This window comes from Myripristis murdjan, chromosome 23 (genome assembly GCF_902150065.1).
Source record: "Myripristis murdjan chromosome 23, fMyrMur1.1, whole genome shotgun sequence".
In the NCBI taxonomy this organism is placed as follows: domain Eukaryota; kingdom Metazoa; phylum Chordata; class Actinopteri; order Holocentriformes; family Holocentridae; genus Myripristis; species Myripristis murdjan.
In genome coordinates, this window is record NC_044002.1 from 20,860,912 (window position 1) to 20,878,479 (window position 17,568).

Below are 17,568 nucleotides of genomic sequence, written 5' to 3' on the forward strand. Positions count from 1 at the left end.
TTAAAATATCTGTGAACCTTTATATGTGTGGTTGACTGGAGAGATGATCAAAGGGGTGGAGTTTTTACCACCATTATTGACACAGGGACCAAAGTAGGGGTAGAGTTTCTCGGTGAAGCTGCAGCCGCTATAGGAGTAGATAAGAGCTGCAGCATCTACATCATAAAAGGAGACCAGACCCTCCTCATAATCCACAAACACCCCCACCTTCTGAGGCTGAGACTTCAGAGAGAGACGGACAGGAGGGCTAGCATTAGCTTCATAACAATTTTTATTCCTCAGCCATATGGTCCAGTAGCCATTCTTGGGGCTCGCTGTGACTCTACCCTTCCTGTCAATCGTCTCTCTGCCCACTCCTAAATCCCAGTCAGTCTTTCCTTTAACCCGAACCTCATAGTAAAATCTTCCTGAAGAGAAGCTCTGCTTTCCTAAGACAGACACACAAGTAGAAAATCTCTCTGGGTTGTCTGGGAGATTCTTCTTTACATCACCATGCTTTACTTGTTTCCCATCATCAGACAGGATGAGCTTGGAATGTGCTGTATCAGGATCCAGAGTCACATTCATTTCAAACTGTTGGACCGTCTTCAGCTCAGCCTCAAGCAGCTTCTTCATCTCTTTACTGAGCGTCTCCTCCAGCTGAGCCACAGCTCTCCTCACACTCCCCACATATGATGAGCGATGGACTCTGACCTCTGTCCAGTTCTTGGTGTGTGGTGGAACGCTGAGGGATGGGAAGGTTTGGAGGAGGTGGAGGTGATCTTCAGTGTGTGAGAGCTGCTCCACCTCAGAGCTTCTCCTCATCAGCTCAGAGATTTCCTGTTGCAGCTCTTTGATGAAGCCATCAGCCTGTTTCTCTGTTGTTTTCTGCTTCTCTTCAATCATGTCAATGAGCTCAGCCTGGCCTCTCTCAACAGACTGCATCAGAGCAGTGAAGACCCGCACACTGTCTGCTATCTCTCTCTCTGCATCTTCCCTGCTGAACCCCACTGATAGTTTGATCTCCTGAATCTTCACTCGTCTCTTCTGGATCATCTGCTGAATTTCAGCATCTGTCTTCCCCAGCTCAGCCTTCTTTCCTTCATATTCTTCTTTCAGAGGAACAATGTCATGTGACTTGTGGTCTGAAGTGCAAAGCAGACATACACACATCTGGTCAGTCTTGCAGAATAGCTGCAGCGGTGCATCATGCTTCTTACACATTCTGCCTTCCAGGTTGTCCACAGGATCAATCAGCTGATGTGTTTTCAGGCCTGTGATTCTCTGATGAGGCTCCAGGTGAGTCTCACAGTAGGAGGCCAGACACACCAGGCAGGACTTCAGGGCCTTCAGTTTGGTTCCGGTGCAGACGTCACAGGGAACTTCTCCTGGTTTGGCACATCGTTGGTCTGAGCGGCTGCTGGCTTTCTTTTGAGACGACTTCCTGAACTGAGCAGCCATCTCAGATATGAAAGTGTTGACCCGCAGCTCAGGTCTTTGTTTAAAAAACTCTTTACACATGGGACACTGGCACTGGGTGTTAACATCCCAGTGCTGTGTGATGCAGGTTTTGCAGAAGTTGTGTCCACATGGTGTGCTGACTGGATCAGTGAACACATCCAGACAGATGGAGCACAGGAACTGCTCTTCAGATAGCAGACAGCTGGCAGCAGACATTTCTACACACTGAGACCTAAAGTGAAAGAGTAAGTGTCAACACTGTCAGCTTAAAAGAATATTTCACAAAATTTAACGTAACAGTACCAAAAACTCTCAAAAGGAAAAAGGGAACATCAAAGGGTGCAAATGAGTTTTGTGCACATTCAAACATTCAAGTTCAATTTCAGGTTCAAGTTCATTTCTCCAAGGCAGCGCAGAGCCTGACCCTCTCAAACCCGCTGGAATAATTAAATAATCTGAGTCTGAACTGAGGTGATCGTGTCAAGCCTGACAGAGTTCGGGTTGAGAATTACAAACTCTAGTGTTCACACGTTTACATTTTGCAACATAACAAGTGTTAAGACTAAGTTTCAACATTTGCAGTGTATTTTGGGCACAGAATGAAACAGAAGGCAAACAATCAGAGCCTAATTTGTGCCACATGCATTTACTGGGGCCATGCCATTGCAGTAATGTGCAAGTGTTTACCTACAATAAACTATTTCTTACATGCAATATATCAGGTCAAGGGTCTGAAAGCTTACAGACAGATCTACATTATCATCATCATAGTAATAATGTTTATTTACACAGCACTTTTTAAAAATCTGCTGTTCAACAAAGTGGGATGGAAATCAAAGAAGTGCAGTTGGGATATTGGATTATTACTTGTATTTCTTCAAATTTTGTGTGACAACATAATCTGGCAGAAGAAATGACAGTAATAATTCACAGATGTGAAATAGGCCTACATCAGAAGTAGCCTAACTGACGGCGCGTTAAATGAGGCTTCAGAGAGCAAGGACGTGTCATTTTGTTAGGGTTAGGGTGCCCGTTGCCTCCTCTCTGCTCCCTCTCCTTTCACGCCTCCTCGGCTCGCGGCTCCCGGGCGGAACTGAGGCGCGAGGAGAAGAATCAAGGAGGTACAAATGGGAAATGATACCGGACTAATGTCTCCACAGGTGAGGCCTTACCTTTATTATTCACCTGAGCTCCTGAGGAAAACATCCAGGCATGCTGACTTTTTAATTCCCTGTTGGTTTAACCGTATTGATAAGGTTTTTTCTAATTACTGCACAGTCCTTCGCTCTCCTCTTTTTCACTTTAAGAGCTGCTGAACACCAGCAACTCTTAAACCAGTGGAGTCTGTTTTTGGACTTTGGCTCTAACAGCAGAAATCATTTTGAAACCGTTACATCGCATCACATTGCAACCTTTTCATCGCCAAATGAAAACAGATGAATATCTGATCTGGACAGGCATATCGCTCAGTTTTGTTCCTTGTTCTTTGTTTAAACTAAGAAAATATTATCCGCTGTACTCACCTCTCCTTTTATTTCCTTTGCTGAGAAACAAAATTTTTCCCGCCTGCAGGAGCGTTGCCGTTTGGATTTAGTTTCACTTCTGCAAAGTGACGTTAACGCTCCCCTCGCTCTAGTGTTGCACCGCCTCTTGTTGCAGTTTGATTAGTCCGTTTTATTGGCAAAATCCCTTTGGACGTGATTGCAGAGACATACTTTGGATTTAGTTCATGTCTGGCTTTTTATACATATTTGTCAGCCAAATTGTCACCAAGTGTGACACAAAGGGCCCTGTTTTACGTCTGTCTGTCCTCCTGTGCAGCTGTTCATACAGCAGCGCACACCTGGCCAGACAGAAAAACACAGTAACTGTCTTCATTTAGTCTTCATCATTATGATGTGTGTAAGACTGTCCACGAGTGCATGTGTTAGCTGCGTCTCTGATTTGAAGAGTGTACTCATCGTCTCCCACTGCTGTGATTCAGGTTTTACATAAGTTGTGTGAAGTTGTGAGAACTGCTTTGTGAGCAGCAGACTGCTGACAGAGGACATTTCTGTGAGGATCAGCTCATCAAACTCTGTCCAGGCCTTTCACTTCACTGCAGTTTAATTTAGATGACAATAAAAACAAGATTACATCTGAGGATAACACAATAAAGTCATGGACTTGTTTCCACTGACGTTCTTAATAGAAAAACAGCAAAGAAAACACATGGTACCTTTAACCAGGCACCATCACAGTACATACAAAATAATACCCAAAATAAAAGCATTACATCAGAAACTGCCTGCAGTCACAACATCACAGAGGTAATTTTAGAATCCATCTCTTTACTTTCACACTAAAACTAAGTGGATTAAATACACACCTGACATCAACATCCAAACTTCATTCTTGTCCTCCTGAGTATCTAAACAAGCTCGTAGCAATCATCAGGTGATGTATGCTGCCCTCTGGAGGCCATGTTGGAGCTCTGCAGCTCAGTGCAGCACAGGCTGACAACAGCAAATTACTACCATTTAGTTCATTTGTGCTTTTCTGTTGAATACTTTTGGAATTAAAACATTTTTCAAGATTGGTATAGTAGCTGGATTTGGTAAAGTTTTGACACTGTCAAAATAGGAAGCATATGACATTACAAAACATTTAATCAAACTAATTGTACACCAAAATTGGTTTGCTGCAGTAGGTCACCATGAAACACATAAAAAAAAAAAAATGAGCAAAACTATGGATTTTTTTTTTTTTTTTTTTTTTCCTTTCACAAAGAAAAAAGTCTGTTCATTAGCAATGAATAAATTGCAATGAATCTTTCTGAGAAAGTCTAACAATTAGACTAATCTGCATGACTGACAGGACAGATGATCAGAGGGGCTGAGTTTTTACCACCGTCATTAACAAAGGGACTGAAGAATGGGTAGAGTTTCTCAGTGAAGCTGCAGCCAGTATAGGAGTAGATAAGAGCTGCAGCATCTACATCATAAAAGGAGACCAGACCCTCCTCATAATCCACAAACACCCCCACCTTCTGAGGCTGAGATTTCAGAGAGAGACGGACAGGAGGGTCAACAAGAGCTTCGTACTCATTTTCATTGTTCAACCATATGGTCCAGTAGCCATGATTGGGGTTCGGTGTGATTTGTCCCCTCCTGTTGATCGACTCTCTGGCCACTCCTAAATCCCACTTAGTCTTTCCTTTAACTAGAACTTCATAGTAAAATCTTCCGGAAGAGAAACTCTGCTGTCCTAAGACACAGGGACAAGGAGAAAATCTCTCTGGGTTGTTCGGGAGATTCTTCTTTACATCACCATGATTTACTTGTTTCCCATCATCAGACAGGATGAGAGCAGGATGTGCTGTATCAGGATCCAGAGTCACATCCACCTCAAAGTGCTGGACCCTCCTCAGCTCAAGATCAGCACACAGCTTCTTCATCTCTTTACTGAGCGTCTCCTCCAGCTGAGCCACAGCTCTCCTCACACTCCCTTCATATGATGAGCAATGGACTCTGACCTCTGTCCAGTTCTTGGTGTGTGGAGGAGCACTGAGAGACGGGAAGCTTTGGAGGAGGTGAAGGTGGTCTTCAGTGTGTGAGAGCTGCTCCACCTCAGTGCTTCTCCTCATCAGCTCAGAGATTTCCTGTTGCAGCTCTTTGATGAAGCCTTCAGCCTGTTTCTCTGTTGTTTTCTGCGTCTCTTCAATCATGCCAATGAGCTCAGCCTGGCCTCTCTCAACAGACTGCATCAGAGAAGTGAAGACCCGCACACTGTCTGCTATCTCTCTGTCTGCATCTTCCCTGCTGAGCTCCACTGATCGTTTGATCTCCTGAATCTTCACTCGTCTCTTCTGGATCATCTGCTGAATTTCAGCCTCTGTCTTCCCCAGCTCAGCCTTCTTTCCTTCATATTCTTCTTTCAGAGGAAGCATGTCATGTGACTTGTGGTCTGAAAAACTGCAGAGTAGACATACACACATCTGGTCAGTCTTACAGAAAATCTCCAGTTGTTTTTCGTGCTTCTTACACATTCTGCCTTCCAGGCTGTCCACAGGATCAATCAGCTGATGTGTTTTCAGGCCTGTGATTCTCTGATGAGGCTCCAGGTGAGTCTCACAGTAGGAGGCCAGACACACCAGGCAGGACTTCAGGGCCTTCAGTTTGGTCCCGGTGCAGACGTCACAGGGAACTTCTCCTGGTTTGGCACATTGTTGGTCTGAGCGGCTGCTGGCTTTCTTTTGAGACGACTTCCTGAACTGAGCAGCCATCTCAGATATGAAAGTGTTGACCCGCAGCTCAGGTCTTTGTTTAAAAACCTCTTTACACATGGGACACTGGCACGGGGTGTTAGCATCCCAGTGCTGTGTGATGCAGGTTTTGCAGAAGTTATGTCCACATGGTGTGCTGACTGGATCAGTGAACACATCCAGACAGATGGAGCACAGGAACTGATCTTCAGATAGCAGACTGCTGGGAGTAGACATTTCTAGACTGAAAGTGAAAGTATGTCATTTTAACACTGATATAATTCATAAATACTTTCATAGAATCAGTATTAGTTTGGTAGAATATTCAAAAACATTTTTAGCTAAATTGCACAAATGTCAGTACAAAATGAAAACAGGGTAACATTGTAGCTGCAGTTCAGTTAAATAACTCCTCCCTGTTCAAACATAGTGAATTATATTATCTGCTGTACTCACTTGTGTATATCAGACTCTTCTGTGCTGTTGAAAAAAGGCCAAATGAGGTTTGTTGTATATTCTTTGGAGAAAGAAAAAGAGACTTGCGCCGGATGCAACAATGATGTTGCTGAGTTCCTTTTACATGCACTTCAGCAAAGTGAAGCTGAACATTCCTGTCTTTCCAGATTTGCTCCGCCTCTTACTGCAAGTCAATTGTGAATGTTATTTAACATGTTCAGCCATGATTTTACCTTCATACTTTAGGCCAGGTATCATTTACAGTATGACTCACTTTCACCAAAACAGAAAGTGATAAATGTCCCCTGTGAAGATGCTGTATTATAGATGAAGTCATAAGATTGTATGATTGACCTGTCCAAAGTCCTACCCCCCAAATCCATACCAGCCAATCCAAGCTTAGCCAACATTGCCGTTGGACAAACACCATGTCTTTCTACATACATGGATTAGGTTTTGCTACATGTTGTGTCAGGTTTAGTTCCCAAATGCAGACAGCAGAGACAGTGGCTCAGTTCAGGGAGTTTGTTGGTTACTGGAAGGTAAAGCTTGCAAATGAAGACGTGAAGGCAAGGGCAGCAGATGAACAGCTGTTGCACAACAAGGCTTAGGTCGGCTGTGTGGCTTGAACCAGGGAGACACTGTAACAGAGGATGGCAGGCAGGCAGGATGGAGAGATGATCCTGGAGCACAAGGAGACAAGGATTAACAACAGGCAACAGAGCAATCAATAGCAACAAACACTATGGGACCACTGTCTGCTAGGTTGGTTTCTACCACTGTAGCTGAGGCAACAATCTGGCAAAGTCAGTGAAAACATTCTACAGGGCTGATAAGTAGATGAGGCAGGTGCATTGATGGCAAGCAGGAGCAGGTGTTTTGGTGAAGCAAGGAATGAGGAGAGAGACAGACACACCCACACCACACATAAACACAGACTGACAGAACACAAGGGAAGGGAAAACAAAAAAACACAAGGAAAACTATGGTCTGGCAGCCACCATAACATGTTGAGCTGTTTTCAGTAGTTTATATTGTTGCTGTTTAAAAACCCATGGTGAAAACATGCATGTGTATTTGCTAAATACTAATTTCAAAAACATGGTTAAAATGTATAAAAGCAAAGTGATGTTTATATTTGTATTATAGCTGATTTTGTTCCAAATTAATTTATTACTAGTTGATTGTTGCAGTTTTACTGATAATTGGACCATTCTATAGCAAAGGAAAACTCATAGGACAGGGCCAGTGTGATAAGAGAGAATGCCAATGTGCAACAAAAGGTGTGTGAACATTATAAAAATGCACATTACATGCATCGCTTTGTACACCAGCTGAATTTGATTATGCAGCAAACCACTTCGCTTTCCAGCAGCGAGAATGTTTTTCTGATTTGGGGAGCATTTCCAGTTTTTTATCCAGTCACCCAAACACACTAGTATTCTTGACCAGATTATTGCATATAGGCTGCCAAGAGCTTTACCCCTAATATGGAACTTTAACAGGATAATTGTGAACACTGTCTATGAGAATCTAGATAACTTCAAAGAGTGTTTCGACTCCATCAGGAGAGGCAGCTCATTTGCTACAGTGAGGCAGGCATCTGGATTCCTGAGGATGCTGCACAATGATGAGTCCAGTATTCCAGTATTTCCTGTGGCTGTTTCATCAAATCATGCCTCACACGTTGGCCCGATGTACCAGCAGCTGCAGAGGAAGGACACTTACAGTCTTCAAACATGCCCTCCAGAGATTTACCAGTATTGGTTAGGCCATGAAGTAAGCTCAAATAATAATGTTCATAGCATTTCAATGTAGAACCTTGTCATAACCAAATGTATGCATGCTGTGATGCAATTTTATTCTATTCCAAAACAGACAGTTTGTATTACTTGTGCTTTTCAAATACAGGATTATAGCACTGTTGGTATGTCTACCTTCAGGCACTAAAGCTCATCTCAAGGAGCAGCAAGTAGCAACAGGGACCACAAGATCGTGGAGAACCTTGGGAGAAAATGAGAAGTAGACGCTGTTCAAAGAGGTATTGGCAATTATCACTGACCATTTAATAGGCCTACTCAGTTGGTGGAACGCAGTGTTACTGTTTTGCAGAACTTGACTGATCTTGACTTAATTATCAGGAGCACAGGAGAGAAATTAAACTGATTCTGTTTCACAGTATTTATTATCTTTTGCATTTCAATCAGAGAGGGTGAAGTTGAGTGGTGCCATTTCTACAATCAAAAGAAATAATACGTACAACTCAAATCTATCACAAACAACTCAGAATCACATCAGTCAATGCATCAGTACTTTAACAATCAAAATACCAAAATTAACTCATTAAAAGTTAGGCTGCAGGAGCACGGTAAACATGACTTGGATTATCAAATAAATTGGAATCAACTACTCACCAAACACACTCAAGAACAAAGAGAAACTCCTCAATTGCAGTGCAAACAGCAAATGAACTCAGGAGACTTAATACACCTGGGTCAGCTTCTCAATTAACACACCTGCACATGCTTAAGGGAGCGAGCTCCTGTGCTACCCAATCCAGCAGTCATGTGAAATCCACTTCCACCACTGCAGCCCCCCAAACTGCTGTGTGGTTTTTAGTCAATCAGAAATCTCAATATCCTCTACTAGTTGAAGTAAGGGCACAACGTGGCAGAAATTTAGTGCCGTCCTTCTGCTATTACATTTCAAGGTTGTTCGAGGTTGCAGGTTTGGTAGATCAATGTTCCCCAACCCATTCCTCAAGGACCGCCTGTCCTGCAGGTTTTGGTTTCAGCTCTGCTCTTGCACGCCTGTGCCAATTAAGGCCCACACATCTTCCGGCATGCCCTGTTCAGGTAGATCTGCTTCAACCAATTAGCATGAAGCCCTTAAATGGATCAGGTGTGAAAGAACAGAGCTGAAACAAAAACCTGCAGGACAGGCGGTCCTTGAGGACTGGGTTGGGGAACACTGTGGTAGATAATGGTGGATGAAACTGCCGTCTCCTTCTCCCAAACAAAATAATTGAAAATGATTTCTTTTAAAATGTTTATCCTTTGCAGAAGTCTTCCATTTACATGAATTTTTTTCATGAATGAATTATGATGGATGCCATTCTCCACCTACTTTATCTGGCATTTAGAATTATAGCAGGATAATTTACAAACTCAAGTCTCAGACGTTTACATTTTCCTGCATAACAACATTTAAAGATGAGTTTCAACGTTTGCAGTGTATTTTGAGCACAGAATGAAACAGAGGGCAAACAATCAGAGCCTAACTTGTGCCAGATGCATTTACCGGGGCCATGCCATTGCAGTAATGTGCAAGTGTTTACCCACAATAAACTATTTCTTACAAGCATCATATCAGGTCTTGCGTCTGAAGGCTTACAGACAGATCTACATTATTGTCATCATCATCATTTATTTACACAGCACTTTTTTTAATGTCAGGCTTCACAACAAAGAGGAGTGGAAATCAAAGAATTACAGTTGTCATATTGAATGATTTATTGTATTGTATTGATTTATATGGCTTATAATTGATGGCGGCTCGAGTGAGCAAAGATATCTCATTTTTTTTAAAACACCTGTTGCCTTGACTCCTCTCTCCTTGAGTTTCTTCCTAACATCCTCAGCTCATGGGCAGGACTAGCTGGCGAGGAGAGGAGACAAGAATGTACAACTGAGGAATGAGAAAGACCTTGTGTCACCTCATCTGCTTGGTATGTGGCCTCACAGGACTGACATTTTTGTGACAATGCCAGCTGACATACCCTTTAATAAAACATTGATGGCCAGAAATGGGGCAGCACAGTGGCTCAGTGGTTATAGCACCTTGGCCTCAGAGCAAGAAGGTCCTGGGCCTTTCTGTGAGGACTTTCATGTTCTCCTAGTGTCTGTGTGGGTTTCCTCTGGGTGCAGCAGTATCCCCTGCCAACAAAACATGTATGATAAGCAAGGTTATTGTAGTTACTAACACTAAACTAAAAACTAAAACTAGATTTGGAAAATAAACCAAAACATTATAGTTAACAAAAAGAAAAAAGAAAAGAAAACATAGACTTCTAACCAACTAAGTAACTAAAATAAAATATAATTATACAGAAAATATGTTTAGTTTTAGTCAGTTTGGTCATATCTGTCAACACAACCAGCATGAGGAGGTGTTGGTACTGATGTTTATTGAGACCGGGACATCATCCTAATACTTAGTTAAATGAATGAATTTCTCTTTGGGCATCAGTAAAGGATAACTTATGTTTTAAACTGGACAATAAAGCTGAAAAGTCCAAGAAACATAAACTGAAACCAGACAATGTAGAGTTAGCATGCATTTGTCTGTGTGCCTTAGGTAATATGTTTGTGATAATTAGTCCCTGCATTGTTAAGCATACCATATGCTTAACAAGAGAAGAGGAAGAAAGATAAAAATGAATAAAAACGATGTCTTATAGCCAAAACAGGGTCAAAACAGTGACAAAAATCATTCATGTGTTTACACTATACAGTTAACAGTTCATTTAGTCAGTGCTAGTCAGTTTTCTGTTTTTATAGTGTTTCTTTTATTATTGAGTTGAGCCTCCCGCCTCTGAAAAAAAGAAGAGAAAGTAAATTTCCTGTTGTTGAAACAGGAACCATGAAGCAGATTTGAGCTGAGCCTTCATCAGGGATTTTCATTGAATTTTGAGAATTTTGGAGAATTTCAGTCCCTTTTTTCACCTTCCCTTTTCATTCTGTTTGCAAAGGATTACCACAGGCTTTGTAAAACTGCAGCAACCAGTTCACATCCTTCTAGTATTAACAGTTTCAATAGAAGTAGTAACAGTGGAAGTACTTGCAGCAGTAGCTGTTGTTGTGGTAGTGCTGCTGGTAGTAGCTGTTAAAATAGTAATTATTCAGTCAGTCAATTCACACTGATTACAAACATTTCAAGAATGAATCTACATTTATATTTGATTTCAGTGTCAAGGCGTTGTTTCATATCATTCTCTGTGATGTGTTAGGCTACTTTAACCCAACAAAAGATACACAAATGATGAATGATGATCAGTGCTAGTCAGTTTTCATTTTTCAAAGTGTTTCTTTTATTATTGAGTTTATTAAGGATTTTGTGTATCTAGACAGAAAGAACACAGGATCTACATTTCTGTGAGGATCAGGACATCAGACTCTGTCCACGCCTTTTACTTCACTTCAGTTTAATTTAATCAATAAAAGCAAGATTACATCTGAGGATAACACAATTAAGTCATGGACTTGTTTCCATTGAGGTCCTTGATAGAAAAACAGCAAAGAAAACACATGGTACCTTTAACCAGGCAGCATCACAATACATACAAAATAAAACCCAATATAAACATTACATCAGAAACTGCCTGTAGTCACAACATCACAGAGGTGATTTTAGAAGCCATCTCTTTACTTTCACACTAAAACTAAGTGGATTAAATACACACCTGACATCAACATCCAAACTTCATTCTTGTCCTCCTGAGTATCTAAAAAGCTTGTAGCAATCATCAGGTGATGTATGCTGCCCTCTGGAGGCCATGTTGGAGCTCTGCAGCTCAGTGCAGCACAGGCTGACAACAGCAAATTAATTTGCTAACCGTGTGGTTCATTTCTGGATTCTGTTGAAACCAGAAAATGTTTTTCCAGATTGATATTGCAGTTGGATTTGGCACTTTTGAAACTGTCAAAACAGGAATCATATTACATGAGAACAGTAATTGTACAGGAAAATTGGTTTGTTGCTGTCATTAGTCACCATGAGACACACAAAAAAACAAAACTATTCACGAGAAAAAACATAAATTATACTATCCAGCAAAACAGAAAACAATATGATCATTAGTACTGAATATATCAAATTTGCATTGTAAATAGCAGTGAATCTTTGTGAGAAAGTCTAACAATTAGACTAATCTGCATGACTGACAGGAGAGATGATCAGAGGGGCTGAGTTTTTACCACCATCATTAACACAGGGACAGAGGACTGGGTAGAGTTTCTCAGTGAAGCTGCAGCCACTATAGGAGTAGATAAGAGCTGCAGCATCTACATCATAAAAGGAAACCAGACCCTCCTCATAATCCACAAACACCCCCACCTTCTGAGGCTGAGACTTCAGAGAGAGACGGACAGGAGGGCTAGCATTAGCTTCATAACCATTGTTATTCCTCAGCCATATGGTCCAGTAGCCATTCCTGGGGCTCGCTGTGACTTTTCCCTTCCTGTTGATCGACTCTCTGGCCACTCCTAAATCCCAGTCAGTCTTTTCTTCAACCTGAACCTCGTAGTAAAATGTTCCTGAAGAGAAGCTCTGCTTTCCTGTGACAAAGACACGAACAGAAAATCTCTCTGGGTTGTCTGGGAGATTCTCCCATATATCACCATGCTTTACTTGTTTCCCATCATCAGACAAGATGAGAGTTGGATGTGCTGTATTAGGATCCAGAGTCACATCCACTTCATACTGTTGGACCCTCTTCAGCTCAAGATCAGCACATAGCTTCTTTATCTCTTTACTGAAAATGTCCTCCACAGCTCTCCTCACACTCCCCACATATGATGAGCGATGGACTCTGACCTCTGTCCAGTTCTTGGTGTGTGGAGGAGCGCTGAGGGATGGGAAGCTTTGGAGGAGGTGGAGGTGGTCTTCAGTGTGTGAGAGCTGCTCCACCTCAGAGCTTCTCCTCATCAGCTCAGAGATTTCCTGTTGCAGCTCTTTGATGAAGCCTTCAGCCTGTTTCTCTGTTGTTTTCTGCTTCTCTTCAATCATGTCAATGAGTTCAGCCTGGCCTCTCTCAACAGCCTGCATCAGAGCAGTGAAGACCCGCACACTGTCTGCGATCTCTCTCTCTGCATCTTCCCTGCTGAGCTCCACTGATCGTTTGATTTCCTGAATCTTCACTCGTCTCTTCTGGATCATCTGCTGAATTTCAGACTCTGTCTCCCCCAGCTCAGCCTTCTTTCCTTCACATTCTTCTTTCAGAGGAACAATGTCATGTGACTTGTGGTCTGAAGTGCAGAGTAGACATACACACATCTGGTCAGTCTTGCAGAAAAACTCTAATTGTTTTTCATGCTTCTTACACATTCTGCCTTCCAGGCTGTCCACAGGATCGATCAGCAGATGTGTTTTCAGGCCTGCGATTCTCTGATGAGGCTCCAGGTGAGTCTCACAGTAGGAGGCCAGACACACCAGGCAGGACTTCAGGGCCTTCAGTTTGGTCCCGGTGCAGACATCACAGGGAACTTCTCCTGGTTTAGCACATCGTTGGCCTGAGCAGCTGCTGGCTTTATTTTTAGCTGAACTGAACTGAGCAGCCATCTCAGATATGAAAGTGTTGACCCGCAGCTCAGGTCTTTGTTTAAAAATCTCTTTACACACGGGACACTGGCACTGGGTGCTAATATCCCAGTGCTGTGTGATGCAGGTTTTGCAGAAGTTGTGTCCACATGGTGTGCTGACTGGATCAGTGAACACATCCAGACAGATGGAGCACAGGAACTGCTCTTCAGATAGCAGACAGCTGGCAGCAGACATTTCTAGCCAAAAGTGAAAGTATGAAATGTTAACATTGTAATGATATAATTCTTAAATATTTTCATAAAATATCAGTATTAGTTTGGTAGAATATTCAAAAACATCATTTTATTTATACAGTTAAATTGCACTTTGTTGAAATCTTTAGTTAACAAAAATCAGTACAAATTGAAAACAGGGTAACATTGTAGCTGCAGTTCAGTTAAATAACTCCTCCTTACTGTTTAAATACAGTAAATTATATTATCCGCTGTACTCACTTGTGTAGGTCTAAGACTCTTCTGTGTTGTTGAGAGACTCAAGATGAGGTTTCATTGTATTTTCTTTGAAGAAAAAAAGAGAGACTTACCTCAGCTACAGCAACGTCGTTGCTCTGAGTCTTTCACTTTCACTTCCGCAAAGTTATGTTGAAACACTGCTGTCTTTCCAGATTTGCTCCGCCTCTTACTGCAGGTCAGTGGATGTTTTTTAACATGTTCAGGTTTAGCCATGATATTACCCTGAAACTTTAGGCCCAGTATATATTTAAGTGATATATATCATTCACAAAATGCCTAATTTTCACCAAAACAGTTTTGCTAGATGTTGAGCTGTTTTTAGTGGTTTATGCTGTTGTTGTTTAAAAATCCACAGTGAAACATGTCTGAGTGTCTTCATATTTGTTGCTAATTTCAAAGCCATAGCTAAAATGTATAACAACAAAGTGATGTTTATGTTTGTATCATAGCTGATTTTATTACAAATTAAGGGATTACACATTGAATGTTGCATTTTTATTGATAATGTCTGAATTTATTGTCTTTTGAGAGTACTGCTGCTCTCCTGGATAAGTGGGTTGATTTTTTGTTGTGAAGCTCTCGATTGCTGGCACTGTTGACAAGAATGCTGATGTTGTTTAATGGCTGCCCTTCCACACAAAATCTAATTTTGACAGCACAGCTCCCCAAAGATCCTTCATCATGATCCCTGATGAGCAGTTGAGACAGGGTGTGACTGGAATCCAGGATTATTGGATGATTGTGTCAGGAGGGAGATCTGCTGGTTTGCGGAGCCTTCCACCTACTCAGATAAGACCAAGGACTGGATCTAGCTCAGGGGCTAAGGAAAGTAGTCTACAGTCAGAGGGAAGGCTCTTACCAGACATCAGTGCTGCTAGTTCAGCTGGAAAGCTCTCTTCCTGGGCTTTCTTGAGGAGCATAGTTTCAGTGTTAATATTGGGGGAATCTTCTAATTGTGATAGGTCCTTTCTACAGATAAACATTTCTAAAACAAAAGATATGCATATTGATTTTAGGAAACTCCCCAGGGCAAAGGAACCCACCATCATAAATGGTCAGACAGTGGAGTGTGTAGAATATTAAAAATACCTTGGGACCATCATTGATAATAAGCTAAACTTCGAGGAAAACTGTGAAGCTGTATACAAGAAGGGGAACCAGCGTTTATATTGTCTGAGGAAACTGTATTCCTTTCACATTGACAGTAAAATGCTAACCATGTTCTACCGCTGCTTCATTGAATCTGTCATATCCTTTAGCCTGGTGTTTTGGTTCAGCAACCTATCCGTAAAATATAAGAAGTCCCTGAACCAAATAGTGAGGTGCACTAGTAGGCTGATTGGAGAGCCACAGCTGAACCCAGAATTCCTACATGCTAAGGAGCTACAGAGGCTTGCTGGGTCTATCTTAGAAGATGGCTCCCACCCACTATATGTTGAATTTCAGCCCCTACCATCAGGCCGCAGGTACAAAATGCCTGTCTGCAAAACAAAGAGATACAGAGGTAGTTTTGTTCCCTCAGCCATCAAAATATTAAATAGTAATTAGGCTATTGTTGGACTACACATTAACTTATTAACTTATGGACTATACGCCTTCTTAATCTATTTATTTACTTATTCTGACCTAGTTTTTTATATCTGCCATGATGGCTTTTATTCTATATTGTATCTTTTGTCTTTTGATACTTGCACTCTTTTGTATGCTTTTTATCCATGTTTCCATGTCTGGCGCACTTTGGTCACTGTTATGTCACTGTCTCTGACGATGTTGTAAATGTTGTCTGTGTGTGTGTAAGCAGCCAACTCTTTTAACTGCAACCAAATCTACCCTCGGGTACGAATAAAGTTACCTTACTTTACCTTACCTTACCTCTTCATCAATCAAAGAAGTGGCTGCAGCAATGGCATCCTCCAATTGCTGCAATTTGATATGTCAAGGGCTTGGACATGGCATGAGAGTGATGTAAAGATGTTAAAGAAGTGAGCAGATTTGCTCAGCTCTGAATGGCTATCCAGACTGTGTGTTGAATTCCAAGGTTGGCCACAGGGTGTCAGTGAGAAGCAGGAAGGGAGGCCCTGGTCTCTATCTTTATGGCTGGGCTAGCTCCTGCACGGTTTTACCTCTGGTGAGGTTGTCAGCAGGGTTACAGTTGCTGTTCACGTATCTCCAGGAGTCAATGTTGGTGAGCTCCTGTATCATGGCAACACAGGTCCCACCAAAAACATTGTAATGACAGGAGTCACTTTTCAACGAAGCCATCACTGTGGTCGAATCACTCCAGATCATAGTGGTTGAAACAGTGGATGTAGTAACTCGTCTTTGTTCGATGATGCCAACTGAGCACAAGAGAGAGCAGTGCAATGCTCAAGGTCTACATGACCTTGAGTCAACTGCCTTCACAAAGTGTTGTGCCTGTATTGTCATACCTATTCTGAAAATCTTTAATCTTGCACCTAACAAACACTTCCCCATATTATAATTTAAAAAAAAAAAAAAAAAAAAAAAACTTAAAACTAAATCAGATACTGTAATTGCCCTTGACCAAGCCACTGGCTTACAAGTGGAGTTGGCCTCTGGCTGCTGCACAGAAGCTGCCCACACATCCTAATACTTAGGAAGGCTTAAATGAATGAAATTCCCTTTGGCCACCAATAAAGGATAACTTATGTTTTAAATTGGGCAAAAAAGATGAAAAGCCAAAGAAACATTAATTTAAACCAGGCAGTGTAAATGGCACAACAGCGGGATTTCCCCTGCTACATGCTAATGATTTCTGTATGTATTAAGCATATTATTCTCAATGAGTTAACATGCATTTGTGTGTTTGTGTGTGCGTGTGTGTGCATGTGTGTGTGTGTGTGTGTGTGTGTTAATATGTTTATGATAAATTAGATTAAAAAAGATGAAAAACTTGTGACAAAGCTTAATGTGTGAATGTGCTTTCACACCTCTGGCATGTTTCATTGGAGAGAGAAACTTCATTTTTGAGGTGAGGATTAAAACTTGCTTTATAAAACATTTATTCCACTTTTGTGAATGCTTAATGTAACTGGGAAACAGCTGGCACTCTCTGAAGTGACTGCTTATCAAGGTCGTATAGCCAAAACAGGGTCAAAAGTGACAAAAATCATTCATGTGTTTACATTATGCTGTTAACAGTTCATTTATTCAGTGCTAGTCGGTTTTCAGTTTTTAAAGTGTTTCTTTTATTATTGAGTTTATTAAGGATTTTGTGTATCTAGACAGAAAGAACACAGGATCTACATTTCTGTGAGGAGCAGTGCATCATACTCTGTCCAGGCCTTTCACTTCACTTCAGTTTACTTTATGTGACAATAAAAACAAGATTACATCTGAGGATAACACAATTAAGTCATGGACTTGTTTCCATTGAGGTCCTTGATAGAAAAACAGCAAAGAAAACACATGGTACCTTTAACCAGGCAGCATCACAGTACATACAAAATAATACCCAATATAAAAACATTACATCAGAAACTGCCTGTAGTCACAACATCAGAGGTGATTTTAGAAGCCATCTCTTTACTTTCACACTAAAACTAAGTGGATTAAATACACACCTGACATCAACAT

The 17,568-nt window shown here is 41.5% G+C and overlaps 4 protein-coding genes across 4 annotated transcripts in view; 1 reads left to right on the forward strand and 3 right to left on the reverse strand.

Annotated features, from left to right (window-relative positions):
- Positions 1 to 17,568, reverse strand: part of LOC115355594 (E3 ubiquitin-protein ligase TRIM21-like) — a 19,835-nt gene continuing 2,267 nt past the window's right edge. Inside the window, exon 2 of the mRNA XM_030046451.1 lies at positions 1 to 1,665. Within this exon, the coding sequence (XP_029902311.1) occupies positions 1 to 1,656 (1,656 nt within the window). The 5' untranslated portion in view covers positions 1,657 to 1,665. The remainder of the gene's footprint in view (positions 1,666 to 17,568) is intronic.
- LOC115355034 (E3 ubiquitin-protein ligase TRIM21-like) lies at positions 4,165 to 8,631 on the reverse strand. The gene is made up of 4 exons (XM_030045661.1): positions 8,554 to 8,631; positions 8,077 to 8,143; positions 7,453 to 7,846; positions 4,165 to 6,822 (listed from the first exon to the last, which is right to left on the reverse strand). Exon 4 carries the CDS (start codon positions 5,918 to 5,920, stop codon positions 4,277 to 4,279), a length of 1,644 nt encoding a protein of 547 aa, XP_029901521.1. The 5' UTR covers positions 5,921 to 6,822; positions 7,453 to 7,846; positions 8,077 to 8,143; positions 8,554 to 8,631; the 3' UTR covers positions 4,165 to 4,276.
- glt8d2 (glycosyltransferase 8 domain containing 2) overlaps positions 8,164 to 17,568 on the forward strand; it is a 24,413-nt gene continuing 15,008 nt past the window's right edge. Inside the window, exon 1 of the mRNA XM_030045667.1 lies at positions 8,164 to 8,180. The gene's annotated coding sequence lies outside the window, so the exon portion shown is untranslated. The remainder of the gene's footprint in view (positions 8,181 to 17,568) is intronic.
- LOC115355595 (E3 ubiquitin-protein ligase TRIM21-like) lies at positions 12,065 to 16,173 on the reverse strand. Its single transcript, XM_030046452.1, has 3 exons — positions 16,095 to 16,173; positions 12,912 to 13,164; positions 12,065 to 12,779 (listed from the first exon to the last, which is right to left on the reverse strand). The coding sequence occupies exons 1-3, from the start codon at positions 16,171 to 16,173 to the stop codon at positions 12,065 to 12,067; spliced, it is 1,047 nt and encodes a 348-aa protein (XP_029902312.1).

Coding starts and splice junctions, on each gene's coding strand:
- LOC115355034 (XM_030045661.1), bottom strand. CDS start 5,920: ATGTCTACTCCCAGCAGTCTGCTATCTGAAGATCAGTTCCTGTGCTCC.
- LOC115355595 (XM_030046452.1), bottom strand. CDS start 16,173: ATGATACAGGAGCTCACCAACATTGACTCCTGGAGATACGTGAACAGC. Junction 13,165..16,094: donor TGCTGACAACCTCACCAGAG/GTAAAACCGTGC, acceptor TCTGCACTTCAG/ACCACAAGTCACATGACATT. Junction 12,780..12,911: donor ATTGACATGATTGAAGAGAA/GCAGAAAACAAC, acceptor CCTCCTCCAAAG/CTTCCCATCCCTCAGCGCTC.